Source organism: Heterocephalus glaber, unplaced genomic scaffold (assembly GCF_053883595.1).
Source record: "Heterocephalus glaber isolate CG9 unplaced genomic scaffold, H.glaber_assembly_v1.0 deba00001465, whole genome shotgun sequence".
In the NCBI taxonomy this organism is placed as follows: Eukaryota; Metazoa; Chordata; class Mammalia; order Rodentia; family Bathyergidae; genus Heterocephalus; species Heterocephalus glaber.
In genome coordinates this window covers 19,563,846-19,583,045 of record NW_028258312.1, presented here as the reverse complement: position 1 = coordinate 19,583,045, position 19,200 = coordinate 19,563,846, and the positions used below count along the sequence as shown (strand labels likewise).

General features: G+C 36.8%; 1 protein-coding gene across 9 annotated transcripts in view; it reads right to left on the bottom strand.

Moving 5' to 3' along the window:
• Kiaa0825 (KIAA0825 ortholog) overlaps positions 1–19,200 on the bottom strand; it is a 382,237-nt gene that overhangs the window by 332,879 nt on the left and 30,158 nt on the right. For 7 of the 9 annotated variants that reach the window (XM_087180707.1, XM_087180706.1, XM_013071110.3 and 4 more), the window contains exon 2: positions 6,913–7,052. In XM_087180707.1, the coding sequence (XP_087036833.1) occupies positions 6,913–7,043 (131 nt within the window). In that variant the 5' untranslated portion in view covers positions 7,044–7,052. Of the gene's footprint in view, positions 1–3,469; positions 3,555–6,912; positions 7,053–19,200 lie in introns of those variants that run through there. The other 2 variants (XM_087180709.1, XM_087180711.1) reach the window with 1 other exon arrangement.

Here is a 19,200-nt window from a genome sequence, read left to right as displayed (position 1 = left end):
ATTTCAAATACTTTCAAATATATGTGGTAATATTGCTATCAGAGATGGTAACCTGGGGTAGGAGGAAGTCTATATATTATTAGGCTTAGATGATACAAACTCATAATCGAGGTTTTTTGAAATACCATAGAAAACACATACAGTGTTATCTGTATAACTGGAAATTGCTTCAAATTTTCGCTAGAAGCAAGGTCAGTCAAGAGAAAATAACCTAGCTAATTCAACAAACAAAAAAGTAATTAGCACATTTATTGTTAGATCCCAAAACTTTAGGGCAAAATTTAAAGTCTAAAAATAGTAGCAGACTTTCTTTTCTAAATAGTTTAAATTCCCAAGTTTATTAACATTAATTGAGTTTAGTGAGGACATTTAAATGCATCTTCTTAGCTTTGTTTGCAATATTAAAATCACTGAAAATTGTTTTAATGTCTGGCAATAAAAGAATGATTAAATGGTTCAATAGTTCATTCAGTGGAATAGAACCAAAAAAATAAAGTAGAAATACTTATCAACATGTAGAATCTAACAAACACAATGTTGAGAAATGAAATCCACATGGACATATACAATACTATTCATATAATAATTTGAAAATATTTTATATAATGCCACATATTGCTGAAGATCATCATCACAGGTAGTAAAAGTATGAGGAAATGCAAGATCCAACATCCCCCTCTTGTAGGAGTGCATGAAAGTGGAATAAGTTTGAGGAGAGGACACAGAGAGCTTTAGCAGGACTGTTAATATTTTATTCCTTAAACTGGATGTTGAGAACATGAGTATTTATCATAGTGCTCCATGCTTCTTCATAAGTCTCCACATTGCTTAATAAACTTATAACTGCATGTGCTTTAATTATAATGACTCCGAATTATCTAAGTTAATGATGTGTGCAAGTGGGGCATTACCAACAGGCTGTGGATAAGGCAATTTATAAACCATTTTAAAAATGCAATATGAAGTGTGCTTTTTAAAAGAATACCTATGGCAATTTTCTCATTCAACATCACTCCTAGATTCTTGGACTGCAAAAACTGCTTATTGAGTAGGCACTTTATTTGCTAAGCACTAACTGGATGCTGAGTATGTGGTAGGTACTGTGATAAACACTACTAGGGATCCAAACATGAATATACATCATACCATCCCTAAAGGAATTCTGTCTAGTGAGAAAGAGCTGTAAATAAATAACTACAATGCTGGATGATTCAATAAGAGGTGCATACAAGACACAAAGGGAGTACTCAGGAGGCAACCTCTAAATGTACCTGTGGGAAGAGTAGAAACGGCTTCTCCTCCTACAAGAAGAGATTATATGCAAAGACACTGACACTCTCAGGAAATTTATAGACTCACTGTACTTGAAATTCACCCACAGCTGACCCCTCAGAATGCAGTACTTACTGATCATCAAACCTCACTGCTGTCTCACCTTAAAACTGTATCTATTTGAATAATAAAAACATGAATTTATTTTTATGGCCACAACTCGTTCTTCCCTTCAAAGCTGGGCCAGGTCTTTGAGTTTTACTTCAGTAGTGAGGCTGACTTCTCAGTGGCCCATCAACTATGATCGTCTCTGAGAAATAGTGATTCAACTATTATTGGCTCAAGCTCCAACTGGGCCTGAATTTTCAGTATAACAATCTTATTCAAACTTTAGGTGGTGTAACAGTTTCAAAACAGGCAGACATGTGCTTCCCTTTCCTTAGTCCTCATGGAAAGACAATGGTAATACTATTCTTTAGGATATCCTCAAACAACATTTGTTTATTACCTTATATCTGTTTGGTGTAGAATAAGTAAAGCTAACACACTTAGAGATAAATACATACATTTATAAATTGTCCAACACCTAAAATGTACATATTACTTCAAAGAACCCTGATATAAAAAAGGACACATCTGAGTCATTTGTAAGAAAATCGATGCACTTTGAGACCTTAATGTTAGGTAAAATAAATCAGCTGCACAAGCTTAAGTATTGTATGGTTTCTCATATATGAGAAAGCCAAGTATAATAAATGAAAGAGCAAAATAAAAGATAGATAACTGGATATAGACAGGGGACCAAGAGGTGGAGGGAAGGGGGAGGAGAAGAAGAAATAAAAAGAGTTAAGATGCGTCACATACATGTACCAACTCTCCCCAATGAATCATTATGTACTGAAAACATGTACTAATAAAAATAAAAATTTAAAAAAGAATGACTCGCCACATTGGCCCCTGCTCATCTTACATCCTAATGCAGAGGTTTAAGGGAAGCACTGAACATTCTGCAGGATGATGAAGGAAGGAGTGAAGATCACCACAGACAGTCACAAGAACATAGTTAATAATGACAGAAAATGATGAGGAGAAAGGGGTGCAACAGACTGCTGTGGCCGGTCTTCTTTCCACTCACTGACATTTCATCTGCAAGCAACACCAGACTTGGTGTTGAAGCTTCAGTGGGAGGAACAGAGAAGTTAAAAAGGGAAATATGAACAGACCCAGGCAAAGTTTACGCTACTGAGCGCTGAGGCCCAGAATACTGAGTGCCTGAGTCTGAAAGTGCTGGACAGGGCCCAGTCAGAGGAACCCGGAGCGCGTACTCCGGTCTTATCCTGGATTGCATAACCGGGGAGGGAGGTGGTCCTTTTCTGTTTTCTTTCATGTAGCCTGGCCTTGTTCAGTAGGATGGGAGAAGAGATCAGGGTTCTGTGAGATGGAGAAGAAAATAAAGAAACCTCCAAAATATAAACATAGGAAGTTGAAGAAAGGAGCAAATATTAATTTGCATCCTCTTATTGTGTCAAAATACTGCCAAAATTAATATACTGTAAAATACAGACTTTGAAATGAATTTCTCTTTATATTATATGCCATGGCTACAAAATATATTCATATGTGTGTATATGCATCCATTAGCACATTTGTGGCTCTGCAGTGAAAAGCCCGCAGTTGGTAGATTACTTACAGATTTCTTTTGGTTACTTCTACTAGACTTTTAAGCCCTCATATGGAGAACTCTACAATTTTTTCATATATAAGCTCAGAATATATAACCAATGTGTGGAAAATAAGTATAATCTATGGGATATGTATCCTCCCATTAATAAATATAGTTAACTTTGTAGAAAACATTTACCCAAAATTCTCTCACAAAATCCCTCCTCCCCTGACATCTGTGTTAAGACAAATGGTATCTTCCATGGTAGTGCTTCTTGCTCTTTCTCTTTTTTTTGCTACTGGGGATCAAACTCGGAACCTTGTGCTTGCAAGGCAGGCAGCGGAACCACTGAGCTAGATTCCCAGCCCTTCTTGCTCTTTCTTTAGATTAAAAAAGAAAAAGAGTAGGTATCTTACATCAATATCAGCAAAATATGATCCCTGAAATATGAGGAGAGGTTGTTTATACTTAGAAAAGAGTAAAATAAACTTTCAAAATAAAAAATATATATATACGAGGTGTGGTGGTACATACCTATAATTCCAGCACTCTGAGAGGCTAGAGCAGGAGGATAGCAAAGCTAAGCCCAGCTTGGGCAACTTGACAATTTAGCAAGACCCTGTTTCAAAATAAAAAATAAAGGTCTGAGGACGTAGTTTAATGCAAGGCCCTGGGTACCACGATCCTCAGTACCAGAAAAAAACCCCAACATATCTGTCCAACTCAACATTAAGAGAACAAAAATCACAGTTACGTTGTGAGCCCAAGCGAACATCTATCTATTCCTTAAGATCTTATTAAACTAACAAGTTCTAGTCAGCCCAAAATATATTTCAGTGCTGTGGGCAGTTTTCAGTCAGATAACTAACTGTGTCTATGGGTACAGCATTGGTAGTATTCTTCCTTGGAAGGTTATTTACCCTCTTGCTATCAATTTTGATATGTGTTCAAAGTAAATGATTCATTGTCGCTGATTCCCATCATCAGAACTACCAGTCTCCCAGCTCTGACGTGAATGGAAACAAGGACGCAGGAGTGAAAATGGCCTGGGAGAAAGACCACTCTCCTGAAGGGCAGGTGAAGGTTCAGGACCTCTGGGCACACTGGTACATTCTGGGGAATCACTGCTTTGGGGAAGCGAGAGATCCCGTGGCTCATAAAATTTGATGATATTAAGAAGAGGGAAGGAATTCACACTTGAGGTGTCAGGGTCACTGCAAGAAATACAGCTTTAAAAATTCAAAAGAAAGAAAAAAGTACTATATTTAAAAATGAATTGCTAATGTTTTTTTCTTTTAAAAGTATTGGGGAAAATCCGTATCATACTGGTATTCATTACTTATTCAATGTACACCATCGGGAGATAAATAGAACCGTTACAATACAAAAATGCCATAGGTAATTCAGCGACTGCAGTGTAAGTGTGGCATAACTGATTTGTCATGACATACAATTTTCTAAAAGCTATTCTGTTAGAAGGCAATAAATGAGTGCATAAATGATTTACACTCCTTTGAACCATAGTTATTATTCAGTATTTTATTTTTAAAAATATATACACCCTATACTATTATGTTTATTCTCTAGAGTATAATAAAAACATAATTGAATTTGATGAAAAATAGACTTGATTCTAAATGTAGCATATAGCCTGTACAGCTATTCCCTTATTTTATCCCTCGTGAAGATCAATGGTCACTTGAGGTGGTTCTGCTCTAGGTTCATTTTAATATATGGGCAATAAAATATGTTTTAATTTTGATATTATACACTTATATTCGGTATTATATTTTCTTTTTAATATTAACATCTGTTTCAATCCAAATAACAATTTATGAATGCAAAATACAATATTTTAATCACTGTTTTATTTTTAAATATTATTGTTTATTGACCGAGTAGGGCAGAAAATTAAGTCCCGATGGTTCAGCAAATAAAAATGAAGCAATATATAAAAATGTATCAGTTGAGAACTTGCTTTGTTTTGATGGAGTCTAAGTGCCATTGCAAAGGAAGAAGTTTATCTTCTGAAAAACATTTCAAGTTTAAAAATTTTCAATTAGGGGCCGGGGATTTAGCTCAGTGGTTCTGTCGCCTGCCTTGCAAGAAGAAGGACCCGTGTTCAATCCCCGGTACCAAAAAAAAAAATTTCCAGTTAAAGGCAATCACCATCTCTGAAATACAGAAAACGGTTAATCTATTTAAGTAAATACTATTTTGACTCCCAAATTCCTTTGCATTAAAAACTCTATCGTGTCGTGTCATTTTACAAATATATAAAATAAAAATTACATAAATATACAATGGCACTAAGGTTTTTTATCTAGTTATATGTGATATCAAATATATACTGTCACCAGTATGGTTATGTTATATATCGATGCTGTCTTTAAATAAATCAATATGATGTGTGTATAATGGCAAATGTATAAATAAATTTAAATCTCTATTAAAATTAAGGAAAAAAATTTTCCTTCCTCTCCTTTTTCTTCTATCATTTGCCTTATAAGATTAATTGTAAGTGCTTTTCATCTTTTTAACATGTATTCCTTGGAAGGCTACATATGACTTTTTTCAGCTTTGTGACCCATTAGTGTTCTCAGGATCCTGGAAATATGTTGTTGCAAAACAAATATCAAGGGAAATAGTTCCCCCATCCTCCAGTTCTATGGGAGAGTTAAAACCCTAACTTCAGTGGGCCCCTTACTCCATTCTGCAAAACTACTTCCTGTCATAAAGACCACGAGAAGTTTATTTCTCCTCAGAATTAATCCTTCTAGCTAACACAGGTGGTCTCCCTAACTGCTATGGTAAAGTTAGGATAAACTATGTGTGACAAAATGTGTTGTCAAGTCTTCCTCCTTGAGGATTAGTGATTGCTCATCTTGTTAACATGTGTGTAATTGATTGTGTCTATTTGGCTCTCTATATATAGGACAGCGAGGCTCCTTCCTCTCCTGGTAATTCTCTTAGTGTGTTGTTTATGATGCACTTCATATTCTGGTTTAGTACTTAATCAATAAAAAAAGGTTCTTTCTCTATTTATTTCATGGACAGGATTTCTGAGAAAGGAGATTTTGTTTTTTAGTAGACATCCCCAACAATATGCTAACTTGTGAATTCATTTATGCTATTGTTACAATGATGAAAAATTGTCTTAGGAAAGCAGGAAGAAAAATACCATAGGAACATTTCACTTGCTTTCTTCACTGTATCTGAACCAATTAAACTATATCTTAAATTTTTAAAAAGGACACTCTATGTATCATTGCACAGTAGAAATTTCTACTGTGATTTGCACATTTGTAACGTGAAATGTGCAACTGATGAACTAGAACCTTTGACCAAAAGGATTCAAACAAGTGAATTACATTATTATAGGCTATGCATATACATATAAAGACATCTATCAAAGAACATGTTTTAGTGGGAAACTATGTTGTTGTCCCTATTCCCCCAGTATCTGGTAAAACCACTTTTTGGGATAGGTGAAGAAGTCTATAATCTGGTGTACGAACTCTCCAAGAAGTCCCTACCCTTTCAGTTAAGTAAGAAGAGGACTCAAAATGACAAAACATTATGAAAAATAATTTATATTCAATATTGTCTTTTAATAGCTTAATTTCACATTTTTAATTTTTGGGCTTACACTTTAAGTGACAATGCTTAACTCTAAACATATTAATAAAAATACAAAACATTAATATTTCAAACTCCAAGAAACTATTAACAGTGATTTAATAAACTAATTTGCCTATTTGAAAGTAGTGCCTATATTTTCTTGTCTTAACAAAGTACATCAGATAAAAACAATAGTGTGAAATTCTAAGGAGAGTCTAACAGTATTTTTCAGTAAATTTAATGATAATTAAAACCTAACATTACCTAAGAGCAGGGAACATTAAAACCAGACTAGGTAAATTTTATGTAAATAAAAAGTGAAAACAACTTATTTTTAAAAAATTGACAATATTTACCTGGTAGCATTTTGTTCAATCTGTTCATCAATGTCACTGAAGATCTGCTTAAACTCCAAGTCTCCAGGAAATGAATTTAACAAACATTGTAGATCAAAAGAAGTATGGGAATATTCATCTACACAATCCATTCTGAAGAACTAAGAATAAATAATAAAACACATCAGTTACTCTAAAATGAGGAGGGAAAAAGAGAAACCCACCTCCAGTTGTGACACTAAGCCAAAAATAACAATTAATATTTATAGACCCAGTGAAATACAGGAGTGGGAGGAACTAAGATATTATTCAGCTAGGTAGAGTGTTTTGGTATTTAAATTCATGAGGTGCGACTGCATTTTCACACTTTCGAGTAGTTTGAAAGCTGAACCACACACCAGCCCACAGAGACCGCTTACATCTGGCTGCTTCTCACTGCCACCAAAAGCTGAGGAGGAAATGTGAATGCCCAGAGACCTCCGTAAACAGGGTGAGTGCAGCCAGACCTCAACACCTTACTTGTCAATATTCTGACCTGGAAATTGTAGCCTCAGACTGTGAAAAGCCTCACCCTCCCAGTATTATTTATGAAGAAGGCAACATTCTCCTGGAGTTCCTCTTGCACCCCTGAGCAGTGAAGGGTATGGCACTTCCTAGGGCACCTGCATGTTGCCGCTACGGAAGCCTCAAGCATTCACCCATTCACCCTGTGTAATTTATTGGTTGTTTCATAGGCAGCAGGCACTGCTGTTGGAGCTCGATACAACTGCAAAGAGTTAAAGCAGTCCCTTCCTTCATGAAGTTTTCACTCTGGTGGGGAACACAGATTTTAAAAACACATAAACAGATATGTTCTGTAAAAGAGCACAGGAGGACAAGTGCAGCAGAGCAAAAGGCTAGACTAAAAGTGGGAGCTGTGGCAGGGTGCAAAGTGAAGAACCTGAGGAAGAAGAGATAGGTGGGAAAATGCGCTTCTTCATTACTTGGACCAAAAAAAATAGGCTCATGATCCTACCTGGACCCCGAGGTGATGAAGAATTGCTGTCACTAGCTGGGCAGCTGACTCCATGAACACTATGCATAGTGTTTGGGTTTAAATCTTAATTAAATCCTTCCAATGCCCAAATGCTAGTTATCTTGGGTATTCTGTCCCAGCAGTGGAAAGCTAACACAGATGGAAATCATAATCTTTGACTGGCAACTTGCCTTTCTGTCATTATCACTCATTTGGTAAAGTTCCTTTCTTCTCTTTCATGTTATTGATTTGCTTCAAGTGTCTGACTGATTCTTCGTTTCTGTTCTTACTTACCAACAAAAGACTAGGTTGGTAGATATGGGTAGCTAGTGTTGGGGAGCAAAACATCCCAGAGTACGGTGCTTTGGTACACTGAGCTCTTTGAATTAAAAGAAGTGGGCAGGCCTTAGAAGTTGCTCAGAATCATGGTCTCTTTGACCTTCCTTTGTTTTTCTCCACTTGAAGGAGGGGCTCTTTTTCTTCAAGTTTTATTTTCATTAGTACATACTGATTACATTCATCATGGGGAGTTGGAACCTGTACATAATACATCTTAATTCTTTTTATGTAGGAAGGGGCTTTTTCTGAAGTCCCCTTACCTGATAGAAGAAAGCTCTTCCAAAAGAAATACTGCACAAGCGTCTTTGACCTCCTTTTTGATATCTCATTAATCAGTAAAGATTAACCTCATATTGGTAGGAAAGAAGACTGAAGAATGTCAACCTACCTACACAGATTTTGCCATAAGTGATGGTCTTCAGTCCTACCTAGCTGCCAAAGCTGATCATTTTAAAACTTGTCTGTTTTCTGGTCCCACTATTTTCCACTAAAAATCATTTATTATTCCTCAAAACTGCTAAATTCACCCATCTCCCTCTGCACTGTGAAGAGTGTATGAGGTTCTGGACCTCTTTAAGTTGCGGGGTACTAACTTTCCTGTGATAGTCCCAGGCCACATTAATAAAGTGCTTTTTCTTTTGGTTAAATTGTGTATCACCAGTTTCTTTCAACAAATTTAGACTTAAACTTTCAGATGGGGAGGGAAAAATTACCTTCTCTCCTACATTAGTAAGGGTTTTCTCTATCATTACAGAGACTATTTTACCCAAAAAGTCTTTTCCTCCTGAGCTGGAAGTTTTTGATTCAGACACTAGGAATGGATAACATCTATGGGCAAGTTTCTCTCGAGGATTTTTCAAGCAGAGCAAGCATATGGCTGATGATGTGCACAAGTGACCCTGGGGACATTATACCTACAGTGGAGTAACTAGCTGTTTTCACCCAGTGTTTGATCTGCCTCTTTATTCTCACACTCTGGCCAACACCCATTCTATGCGCCCTAATGACCTAGATTCTCTGCTTTGTTTAGATACTCAAAAGGCAAGTGCTGCAGCATAACACAAGGTAGATGCAGAGACAAATGCAACTCCTAGAGAATATTTCTTTAGCTTCTTTACTCCTTGATGGCTACCCTGCAGCCTACTTCACTCTTTACTTTTTCTATGAAGTTGGCATTATTCCTGAACATGGCTCTTCCTACTATAGCCACTTCCTCTTGCATAACGTAGAGTGTGGTTTTCATGCCTCCTGTGCCTTCACTGCTCTGATCTTCTCTACTTTCTATCTTCCAGGAATATTCCAATGGCACCTCGTACCTCTTTCAACACTGATTTTCTATATCTCTTTACACATTTCACTAGGACTTCAGGAAGGAGGAAAAATAAATATGTGTCTTTAGTCCTTCACGATCAGAATTTTCTATATTTCTATTTCCCATTCTAAGCCACATGAAAAAAACTATGAGATTTGAACATTCAAACTTAGTCGTTGCAAATAGGTATGGACCAAAGCAATACAGACTGCTTACTTGACAAATACTTTGAAATGTGAATGCTGGCAAATTAAATGTAATATTAAGTAATATGAAATGATAAGACCCAATTAGAAAACTTAGGCCAAGACTGATCCTCCATGAAATTCTCATGACATAGTGACAGTCTGTCTGTTTATACCTAGTATGATTTGCTTTTTTCTTCTACATGAGGCTGAACTATATATATATTTTTCCTAGTGTAACATAGGCACACTCCAGAATACATACTAGGGCAAAATTCTAAAACTTAGCTCAGTAGGACCTGTGGACTTGGCATTCAGTTCTGACAAGCAGTCACATGCTGAGAGCCGCTAAGTGGGGTCTGGGAAGTTTGCAGGTGAGGGGTATGGGTTCCAGCCCAGGCTCCGCACCTCAGTTCTGCTTTTCAGTGCACATGCTCAACTTTCATTACAGGTCAAGGCTTCTTATTCACACACACACACACACACACACACACACACACACTTCCAAAAGATAACAGTAGAGACTATGACAGTGAAAGTGGTGATTTTTAGCTTACAGCAAGATATTTGAGAGAAATTAATGACTAGAGTGGCTAATAATAAAGAAAATATTAAAATATTATCTCTCTCACTCTTCCCATTTACTCTTTCAAATAAACTTTGCCACTGCGTTTTGTTCATTTCATTCAATTCTTTGAGACAAAAAGAACTTGGAATCCAACTCCAGAAGGAGAGGCAAACAACCAAACACATTTATTTGTTGAGCCACTTTTAGAAGGTAACATTTATTTGGTGAGCCACTTTTAGAAGGAGCTACTGATAACATTCCTATTTTATACATTAATGCTCTTATCTTTTCATATTTTAGGAGAAAGTTTGGCAATTGATCCTCTTCATTTGGCATTTCTAAAGGTCTACAGATCTAAGACAACATAGTACAGAAAATATATATTAACATATAAATTAGAAATTATATTCATTTTATAAGGATGTTTAACAATTTTCATTCACTTCACATAGAATTCCTATAAATCATATCTTTAGTATATTTAAAATACAACATTGTATTTAAAAATCCACTTTACCCAATAATAAAAGAAATGAAACAAAGTAATAGTCTATTCTATTGTATCTCTATCCTTCTCACAATCCTTGGAATAGAAGTAGAGAAGGAAGGAAAGAAGTCTTATGGCTTATATCTAGATGTCCTCCCAAAGCTTCATGAGCTCATAGGTGGGGCTTTTCAGAGCTGGCTGGATCTAGCACAGTGGTGGTGAACCTAGAGAATGCTGCAGTAGACTGTTATCACTGAAAGCTCTAAAAGGTTTGCCATCGCTGATCCAGAGTGTATGATACTGGTATTAAAGGTGTGCATTACTAAATTAATCCAGTGATTGGGTTAGCATAGTCCTGGGTGTGGATAATTGCAAGAACCAGCCTACAAGCTGAGCTCGAACCTGAGCAAGGAGTGACAAAGATGAAAAATAGGCACAGAAACAAGTTAAAATCTCAGGGGCCAGGGAGCTCATGTCTCCCTTCAATATAGAGCCCAAAATGACTGGCACACATTGGCTTTATTCACTCAGACTGGGGAATGAGCATTTAGAGTTCCACAGGATTCATCTGTCTCCCACCCTCCAGGGTACTTCTCCAGTAAACAACTTAACCTCAGGTGTTTTTACTTTTCCCCACAGCGTGTTAGCACCCTTGCATGGCCTCTTTCTCCTCAGTACTCACTGAGGAGGCCAATTAGGCCTCATTCTTCCCATCTCATCTCCACAGACAATGGAAGTTCCATTCTGGGCGTGGGTGGCACCAATCGATAGGCTTATAGCCTGGATGGAATATAAAGGGAGAGAGGGAAGGCAAGCTGCTGCTGGTTGCTATTTCAGTGCCTTCGGCCTGCTGTGCCATGGCTTGTTGTTTTCTGTGATGCCCCTCTGCCGTGCCACCCTACGTTGGAGCCCCCAGCTATGGACTGGAACCTCTACAAACCGTGAGCCAAAATAAATCTTTTTTCCTTCAACTGCTGTAGGGTATTTTGTCCCAGCAATGAGAAAAGTAACAAAGAAAGAGAGAGGGAGAGAGGGAGAGAGGGAGAGAGGGAGAGAGGGAGAGAGGGAGGAAAAGAAAGAAGGAAAATAACACGGGATTAGCATAGCACAATGGTGAGGAGACACTGGCTTTGGAGGCACTGACTTGTGATCTTATCCTTGCTCCATGACATACGTGTTTGTCTCCTTATGAAATAATGGATGATAACTAAATTGCAAGGGGAGTTTTTGTTAAATATTAATTACCCCATGTAACAGAAGGAAAAGGAGGTTAGCCAGTGGGGCTGGATTCTGGGCCTCCTTTGCGCTGGCACTGGATTCTCAGCAGTACTCTGCCAGGGGCTACTCCAAGGGATACCGCATTTCTTTGAAGATCACAGTGAGAAGCAGTCTAGCCTGAATTGGTTGTTTCTAAAAAGGGGTGTAAGCATCATTCACCACACCACCAAGTGGCCATCATACACTATCAAAAGATGTTTTAGAAATTATGACCATTTTGCCAAATTTTTTGCATGATTTTATTACTTGTACAGCTGAAAAAAATCAGTTATTTTGTATTGTTTTTATATGGAATGTTTGGATATGTCTTTCCTTGAAATCAGTTCTGTAGTAAAACAATAATGAACTGAAGCACTGTTGAGCATTTAAGATCAGGTTGGTGAATGTTATTTTGAAAGATTTCCTAACTATACAGTTGTGTGATTATTTTTCTTTTTGCTAACTTCAGCACGGAAAATAATCAACAAATACAAAGAATGCATTGAAGGAAAGTCATTTGATAACAATAAGGCATCAGAATGATGATGTTTCAGGATTTTCATGTGACTGGCCTGGATCTGTGACACTTTCATACCTATGACACAGTGTCAAGTGAGGCAGCAAGTTTAAATGGTTTCTCACAGGAGAAGGGCAAAACCTGCTGAGCAAAAAAGAACTAATAGAGTAAGAAATTTAGCTGGAGTACATTAGGATGCACAGGACCAAAATGGGAAATAAAGCAGGGAGGATGGAGCATGGTCAGTGACGCTAAGGTTTGGATATGGAAGTTTTTGTGTTAATATGGCAGTGATTGCTCATGCCTATTTTCTAAGTAAAAAATAAGTATGACTTCAATAACATAAATAATCAGGGTCCAATGTAGTTGGGCAAATACTTCAGTGGTACATAAGAAAAGTAAAACAGGGCCAGGAATTTAGCTCAGTGGTTTCGCCGCCTGCTGCACAAGCGCAAGGACCCGAGTTCGATCCCCGGTACCAAAAAAAAAAGAAAGGTAAAACTACTTTTAAAACTAGACGGAAAAAGGAAGCGGTGTAAAGCACAGGTTAAGGCAAAGCTTTGTATTCTGTTTCTGTTCCTGTACTTACAACTATTGTCATCTGGGAGATAATAATAATTTGATATGAAAACTGTAACTGACAATCAATCAAAATTGGAGCCATAACTTTTCAAACTATAACTTTTTGAACTGCCATTCCACAATATTGCTTTAAAATTTTCATTTGTATATTTCTCATCATTTTTATATAAGATTAAAAACCAGTGCTTAATATTTCTAACAAGCAGTAATGATCAATCTAACATTAAGTATTGCCTTTTAAAGTGATTAAAGAGTTATGCTTTAAAGACTTATCTAAGTGAAACATCTGTAGATCAACTTTCAGCCCTAGGCAAATTGTTAACAATTCTTTTGTAAATTCCCAAGAACAATGACTATAAAAAATGAACATATTATAAACACTGCCAGAAAATATTACAATAAAACAGTACAAAATATACATGTATGTGACAAAAAAATCCCACAAAAGTCATTCTGGAATCTCACTTGTCCTTTACCATATTTTATAATACCTCTCTATTCCTATGGTCTATTTTCTTTATTTAAACTCACCTAACAGTACAAATCTTCATTTTACTTTGTTTTGTTTCTTCAACAATAAAACTCCAGAGTGCCATTATTCTTATGGTGAGCCAATATAAGGTTAAAAAAAATGCAGTGAAAGAAGGAAGAAAAACACAATGGGAAGAAATCCACAGTGAAATCAAGTAAGGAAAGGAGAAACCTTAGGATCAGGTGATTTCTCCTTCCTAAAAAACCCCAGGGAGGAGGCCCACAGGCCTTCTCATCTGTGGACACACTGTGAAACTATTATGTCCACTACCTCGGGGTCACATGAAGTCCTAGCATTCAATATCAGTGTCTAATGCAGAATAAACACTGATAATGAGCATGAGAAGGTAGGGGTGTGGTTTGAATAATTAAAAATAACTACATGACCCTACGCCACTAACCAAGTTTCAAATGTTGCATTATAATACAACACATTTGACATTAAATGTCATGAACCAAAAATCAGATTTCTGTCCTGATCCAAGTCCTACTAAACTCTAAGTCCTGGGATAAGTCACTCAGTCTCTTGAGAGGGAGGGAGGTCATGTTCTTCATTTACAAAATGAGGTGATAGATTTATTAGGTTCAAGGTATAAATTTGTTGTGTTCTATAAGGAACAGAAAAGGACACATTACTGAATGTTCCAAATCAGCTCTTTGAATAGATTTATTTTGTTCATTATTAGTACAATCATATTTTTTTCTCTTGGATGCTTAGATCCATTTGTCCTTTCATTTTTTTGAGACAGGGTTTCACTATATTGTGCAAACTGGGCTCAATCCCCTAGGCTTAAACTAACCTCTTGTCTCAGTTTCCCAAGTAACTAGTGTCACTCTAGGCACCCACCACTGTGCCCAGATACAGTGGCTTTTCTTTTTGAGACAAGGTCTCACTAAATTGCCCAGGCTGGCTTCAAACTTTCGATTTACCTGCCTCAGCCTCTTGAGAAGCTGGAATTACATGTGTACTGCCATACCTGGCTACAATTCTAAGTTTTCTATTTTTCTTTCCTAAGTCCGATGACACACAAAGCCGAATAAGAATCTATGGCTTAGCAAGAAATAATATGAAAAGAGGAAATGCAAATCCAGACTGCCAGATCACCTAAAGCAACCCCAAAGGGAAACGAGATGGAACACTCTGATACTCAACCACCTGGACTCCATGAACTGGTAACAAAAGAGGATCTGGAAAAACTGAAATCAGAAATAATTTCTCAGATAACAGCAGAGATCATGCTCAGAGTGCAAGACATGATTAATAAATCTAGACAGAAGCTGAGAAATATGATGGAATCTCAACATAGGAAATAAATGGAATCCATAAAACAAATCCAAACACATTTCCAGGAGATTAAAACTCCACTGAAAGTCTACATAGCAGAATGAGCGAATTTGAGGACAGAATTTCAGATATAGAAGATAAAATTGCAATTAGTGAACAGGAAAAGAAAAATTGCTTTAAAATTCTAAGGGACCATGAGAAATCAATCCAGCAGCTGCAAAATGATGCAAAGAAAAATAACATAAGACTGATTGGAGTCAATGAAGAAACAGGAGAGAGTGCAGATGACATTAAAAAAACTGTTCACAGATGTAATGGCAGAAAATTTCCCAAGCAGGGGAAAAGAACTCAACATACAGATAAGTGAGGCATATAGGACTCCAACTAGCCTTGATCAAAAAAAATCTACACATAGGCATATGATTGTTAAGGTTCCAGAAACCCAACAGAAGAACAAAGTTCTACAAGCAGTTAGAGAAGAGAAACAAATCACAAACAAAGGAAAGCCCATCAGAATCACAGCAGACTTCTCAAGGCAAACCCTGAAGACAAGAAGAGACTGGGGGGAAATACTTCAAACCCTAAAGGAAAACAGCCTCCAACCCAGACTGATGTACCCTGGAAAACTATCTTTCAAAATTGATGGGGAAATAAGATACTTTCATGACAAAGAGCACCTTAGAAACTTCATAAATACAAAACCAGCACTCCAAAAAATTTTAGACAATATCCTAGGAAAAGACAACTAGGGTCACAACCCCAGGAAGCCCAGCAGAATGAATCTGTCAGGGGCAACAGGAAATTAAATGCAAAGGGGAAGAATCCAACAAAAAGAAAAGTCATGACAATGATAAGTCAATACATATCAGGTATAACCACCAATATTAATGGTCTCAATTCATCAATCAAAAGAAATAGACTAGGAGAATGGGTCAAGAAGCAAGAGCCAACAATATGCTGCATACAAGAAACACTTAATTCAAAAAGAAACTCATAGACTGAAATTTAAAGGGTGGAAAACAATACTCCAGGTGACAGGGACCCGAAAAAATGGTAGGAGTAGCTATTCTCTTTGCAGATCAAGTGTATTTCAAACCAACACTGATTAAGAGAGACAAAGAAGGACACTACATCCTTGTAAAGGGGACAATCCAAGAGGAAGAGATGACAATCATAAATACATATGCATCAAACACTAGTGCACCCAACTATAGAAAACAAATACTAAAGGACATGGAAAGTCATATATGCACTAATACAATAGTAGTGGGGGACCTCAATACCTCATTATCACAAATAGATAGGTCAACTAGACAAAAAATAAGTAATGAAATACTAGAACTCAATCAAACTCTTGAACAAATGCACTTAAGAGATGTTTAGAGAGTGTTCCACCTCACCAAATCAGAATATACATTCTTTTCAGGTGTACAAGGGTTGTTCTCCAAAAGAGACCACATACTCACAGAACATGTTTAAGTGCAAAGGAATTGACGTTATCCTCTGTATATTATCAGACCATAGTGCGATGAAATTGGAGATCAATAGCAAAAGAAACCACAAAAATTTCATAAACATGGAAATTGAACAACACATTTCTGAATAATCAATGGGTCACAGAGGAAATTAAAGAAGAAATCAGACAGTTCCTTCAATTGAATGATAATGACAATACAACATATCAGAATCTATGGGACACAATGAAAGCAGTCTTACGAGGGAAATTCATAGCAGTGAATACTCATATTAGGAAAACAGAGCGAGCCCAATTAAACAACCTGATGCTGAACTTCAAGCTTTTAGAAAAAGAAGAGAAGGACAACCCCAAAGCTCATACAAGGGGGAAATTACAAATAAATCAATCAGAGCAGAAATCAATGCAATGGAGACTAAGAGAATGATACAAAAAAACAATGAAGCCAACAGTTGGTTCTTTGAAAGAATAAAGAAAATTGACAAACTCTTAGCCAACCTTATCAGAAAAAGGAAAGAAAAGGCCCAAATCCATGCAATTAGGAATGAAAAGGGTGAAATTACAACAGACCCAGCAGAAATCCAGAGGATCATCAATACCTACTTCAAGAAACTATACACCAGTAAGATGGAAAACACAGAAGAAATGGACAGATTCCTATATACTTATGAATTGCCAAAGTTGAATGAAGAAGACTTAAAAATTCTAAACAACCCAATATCAATCATTGAAATTGAAAACATAATTTAAAATTTACAAACTAAGAAAAGCCCACATCCTAATGGCTTCACTGCTGAATTCTACAAGACATTTAGAGAGGAACTACTGCCACTACTCTTTAACCTCCAGTGAAATTGAAAGGGAAGCAATATTCCCAAATTCATTCCTGGAAGCAAGCATCACCTTGATCCCCAAAGCACAGAAAGACCCAACTGAAAAAGAGAACTATAGGCCAATCTCACTAATGAACATAGATGCAAAAATCCTTAACAAGATACTGCCAAATACAATGCAGAAGATCATCAAGAAGATCATACACCCTGACCAAGTAGGATTCATCCCAGAGATGCAGGGATGGTTCAACATATGCAAATCAATCAATGTAATACACTATATCAATAGAGCCAAGGGCAAAAACCATATGATCATCTCAATAGATGCAGAAAAAGCATTCGACAAAATCCAACATGCATTTATGGTAAAAACCCTATAAAAAATTGGAATAGATGGTCTCTATCTCAATCTGACAAAAGCCATCTATGAAAAACCAACAGCCAATATCATACTAAATGGTCAAAAACTGAAATCCTTCACACTAAAATCAGGAAGAAGACAAGGATGTCCACTATCACCACTCTTGTTCAATATAGTTCTGGAAACATTAGCCATGGCAATTAGACAAGAGAAAGAAATAAAAGGAATAAAGATAGGAAATGAAGGCAAATTGTCATTATTTGCAGATGACATGATACTCTTTGCAGAAGACCTGAAGAACTCCAAGAAAAGTCTTCTAGACTTAATAAGCAAATTCAGTAGAGTAGCTGGATACAAGGTCAACACATAAAAATCAATAGCTTTCCTCTACACGAGAAAAAAGCCTCACTGAGACAGAAATAAGACAAACAATTTCTTTCATGACAGCATCCAAAAAACTGAAATACCTAGGAATCAACCTAACGAAAGAAATCAAAGACCTCTTCTCTAAAAACTATAGCACTCTGAGAAGAGAGATTGAAGATGATATCAGAAAATGGACAGATATCCCCTGCTCCTGGGTAGGAAGGATTAATACAGTGAAAATGGCCATACTTCCAAAACTGTTATGTAGATTCAATGCAATTCCAATTGAAATTCCAGCAGCATACTTCACGGACCTTAAGAAATAATCCAAAAATTCATTTGGAACAAGAAGAGACCCAGAATAGCAAAAGCAATTCTACGTAACAGAGACATGGCAGGGGGTATCACAACCCCCAACTTGAAACTATACTGCAAAGCTACTGTGATAAAAACTGCATGGTACTGGCAAAGAAACGGACATGAAGACCAGTGGAACAGATTAGCAGATGCAGAAACAACTCCAGACACAATCAGCCACCTCATCTTTGACAAAGCAGCCAAACACTCTCACTGGAAAAAAGATAACCTCTTTAATAAGTGGTGCTGGAAAATTTGGGTTTCAACTTGCCAAAGATTAAAACTAGACCTATATCTCTCACCATGCACTCAACTAAAATCAAAATGCATTAAAGATCTAAATAGTAAAATAGAAATGCTGAACCAGCTGAAACAGAGGTTAGGTAGAACTCTTGAAGATATTGGTGTAGGAAAAGATTTTAATTGCAAAACCTCAATTGCCCGTGAACTAGCACAAACAATGAACAAGTGAGATCCTTCTTATTAAAAAGCTTCTGCACAGCAAGAGAAACCACCAGCAGTGTGAATAGACAACCCACAATGTGGGAAAAAATTTTCACGTTCTTTTCCTCAGACAAAGTTCTACAATCTAGAATCTATAAAGAACTTTAAAAAAATCAGATCTCCCAAATTTAAAGACCTAATCCAAAAATGGGCATCCGAAATGAACAGACATTTCTCAGACAAAGAAGTAGAAATAGCAAATAAACACATGAAAAAATGTTCAACATCACTGGTCATGCGAGAGATACAAATGAAAACAATGCTGAGATTCCACCTCACTCCAGAAAGAATGGCTGCTATCATGAAATCAACCAAGAACAAATGCTGGAGGGGCTG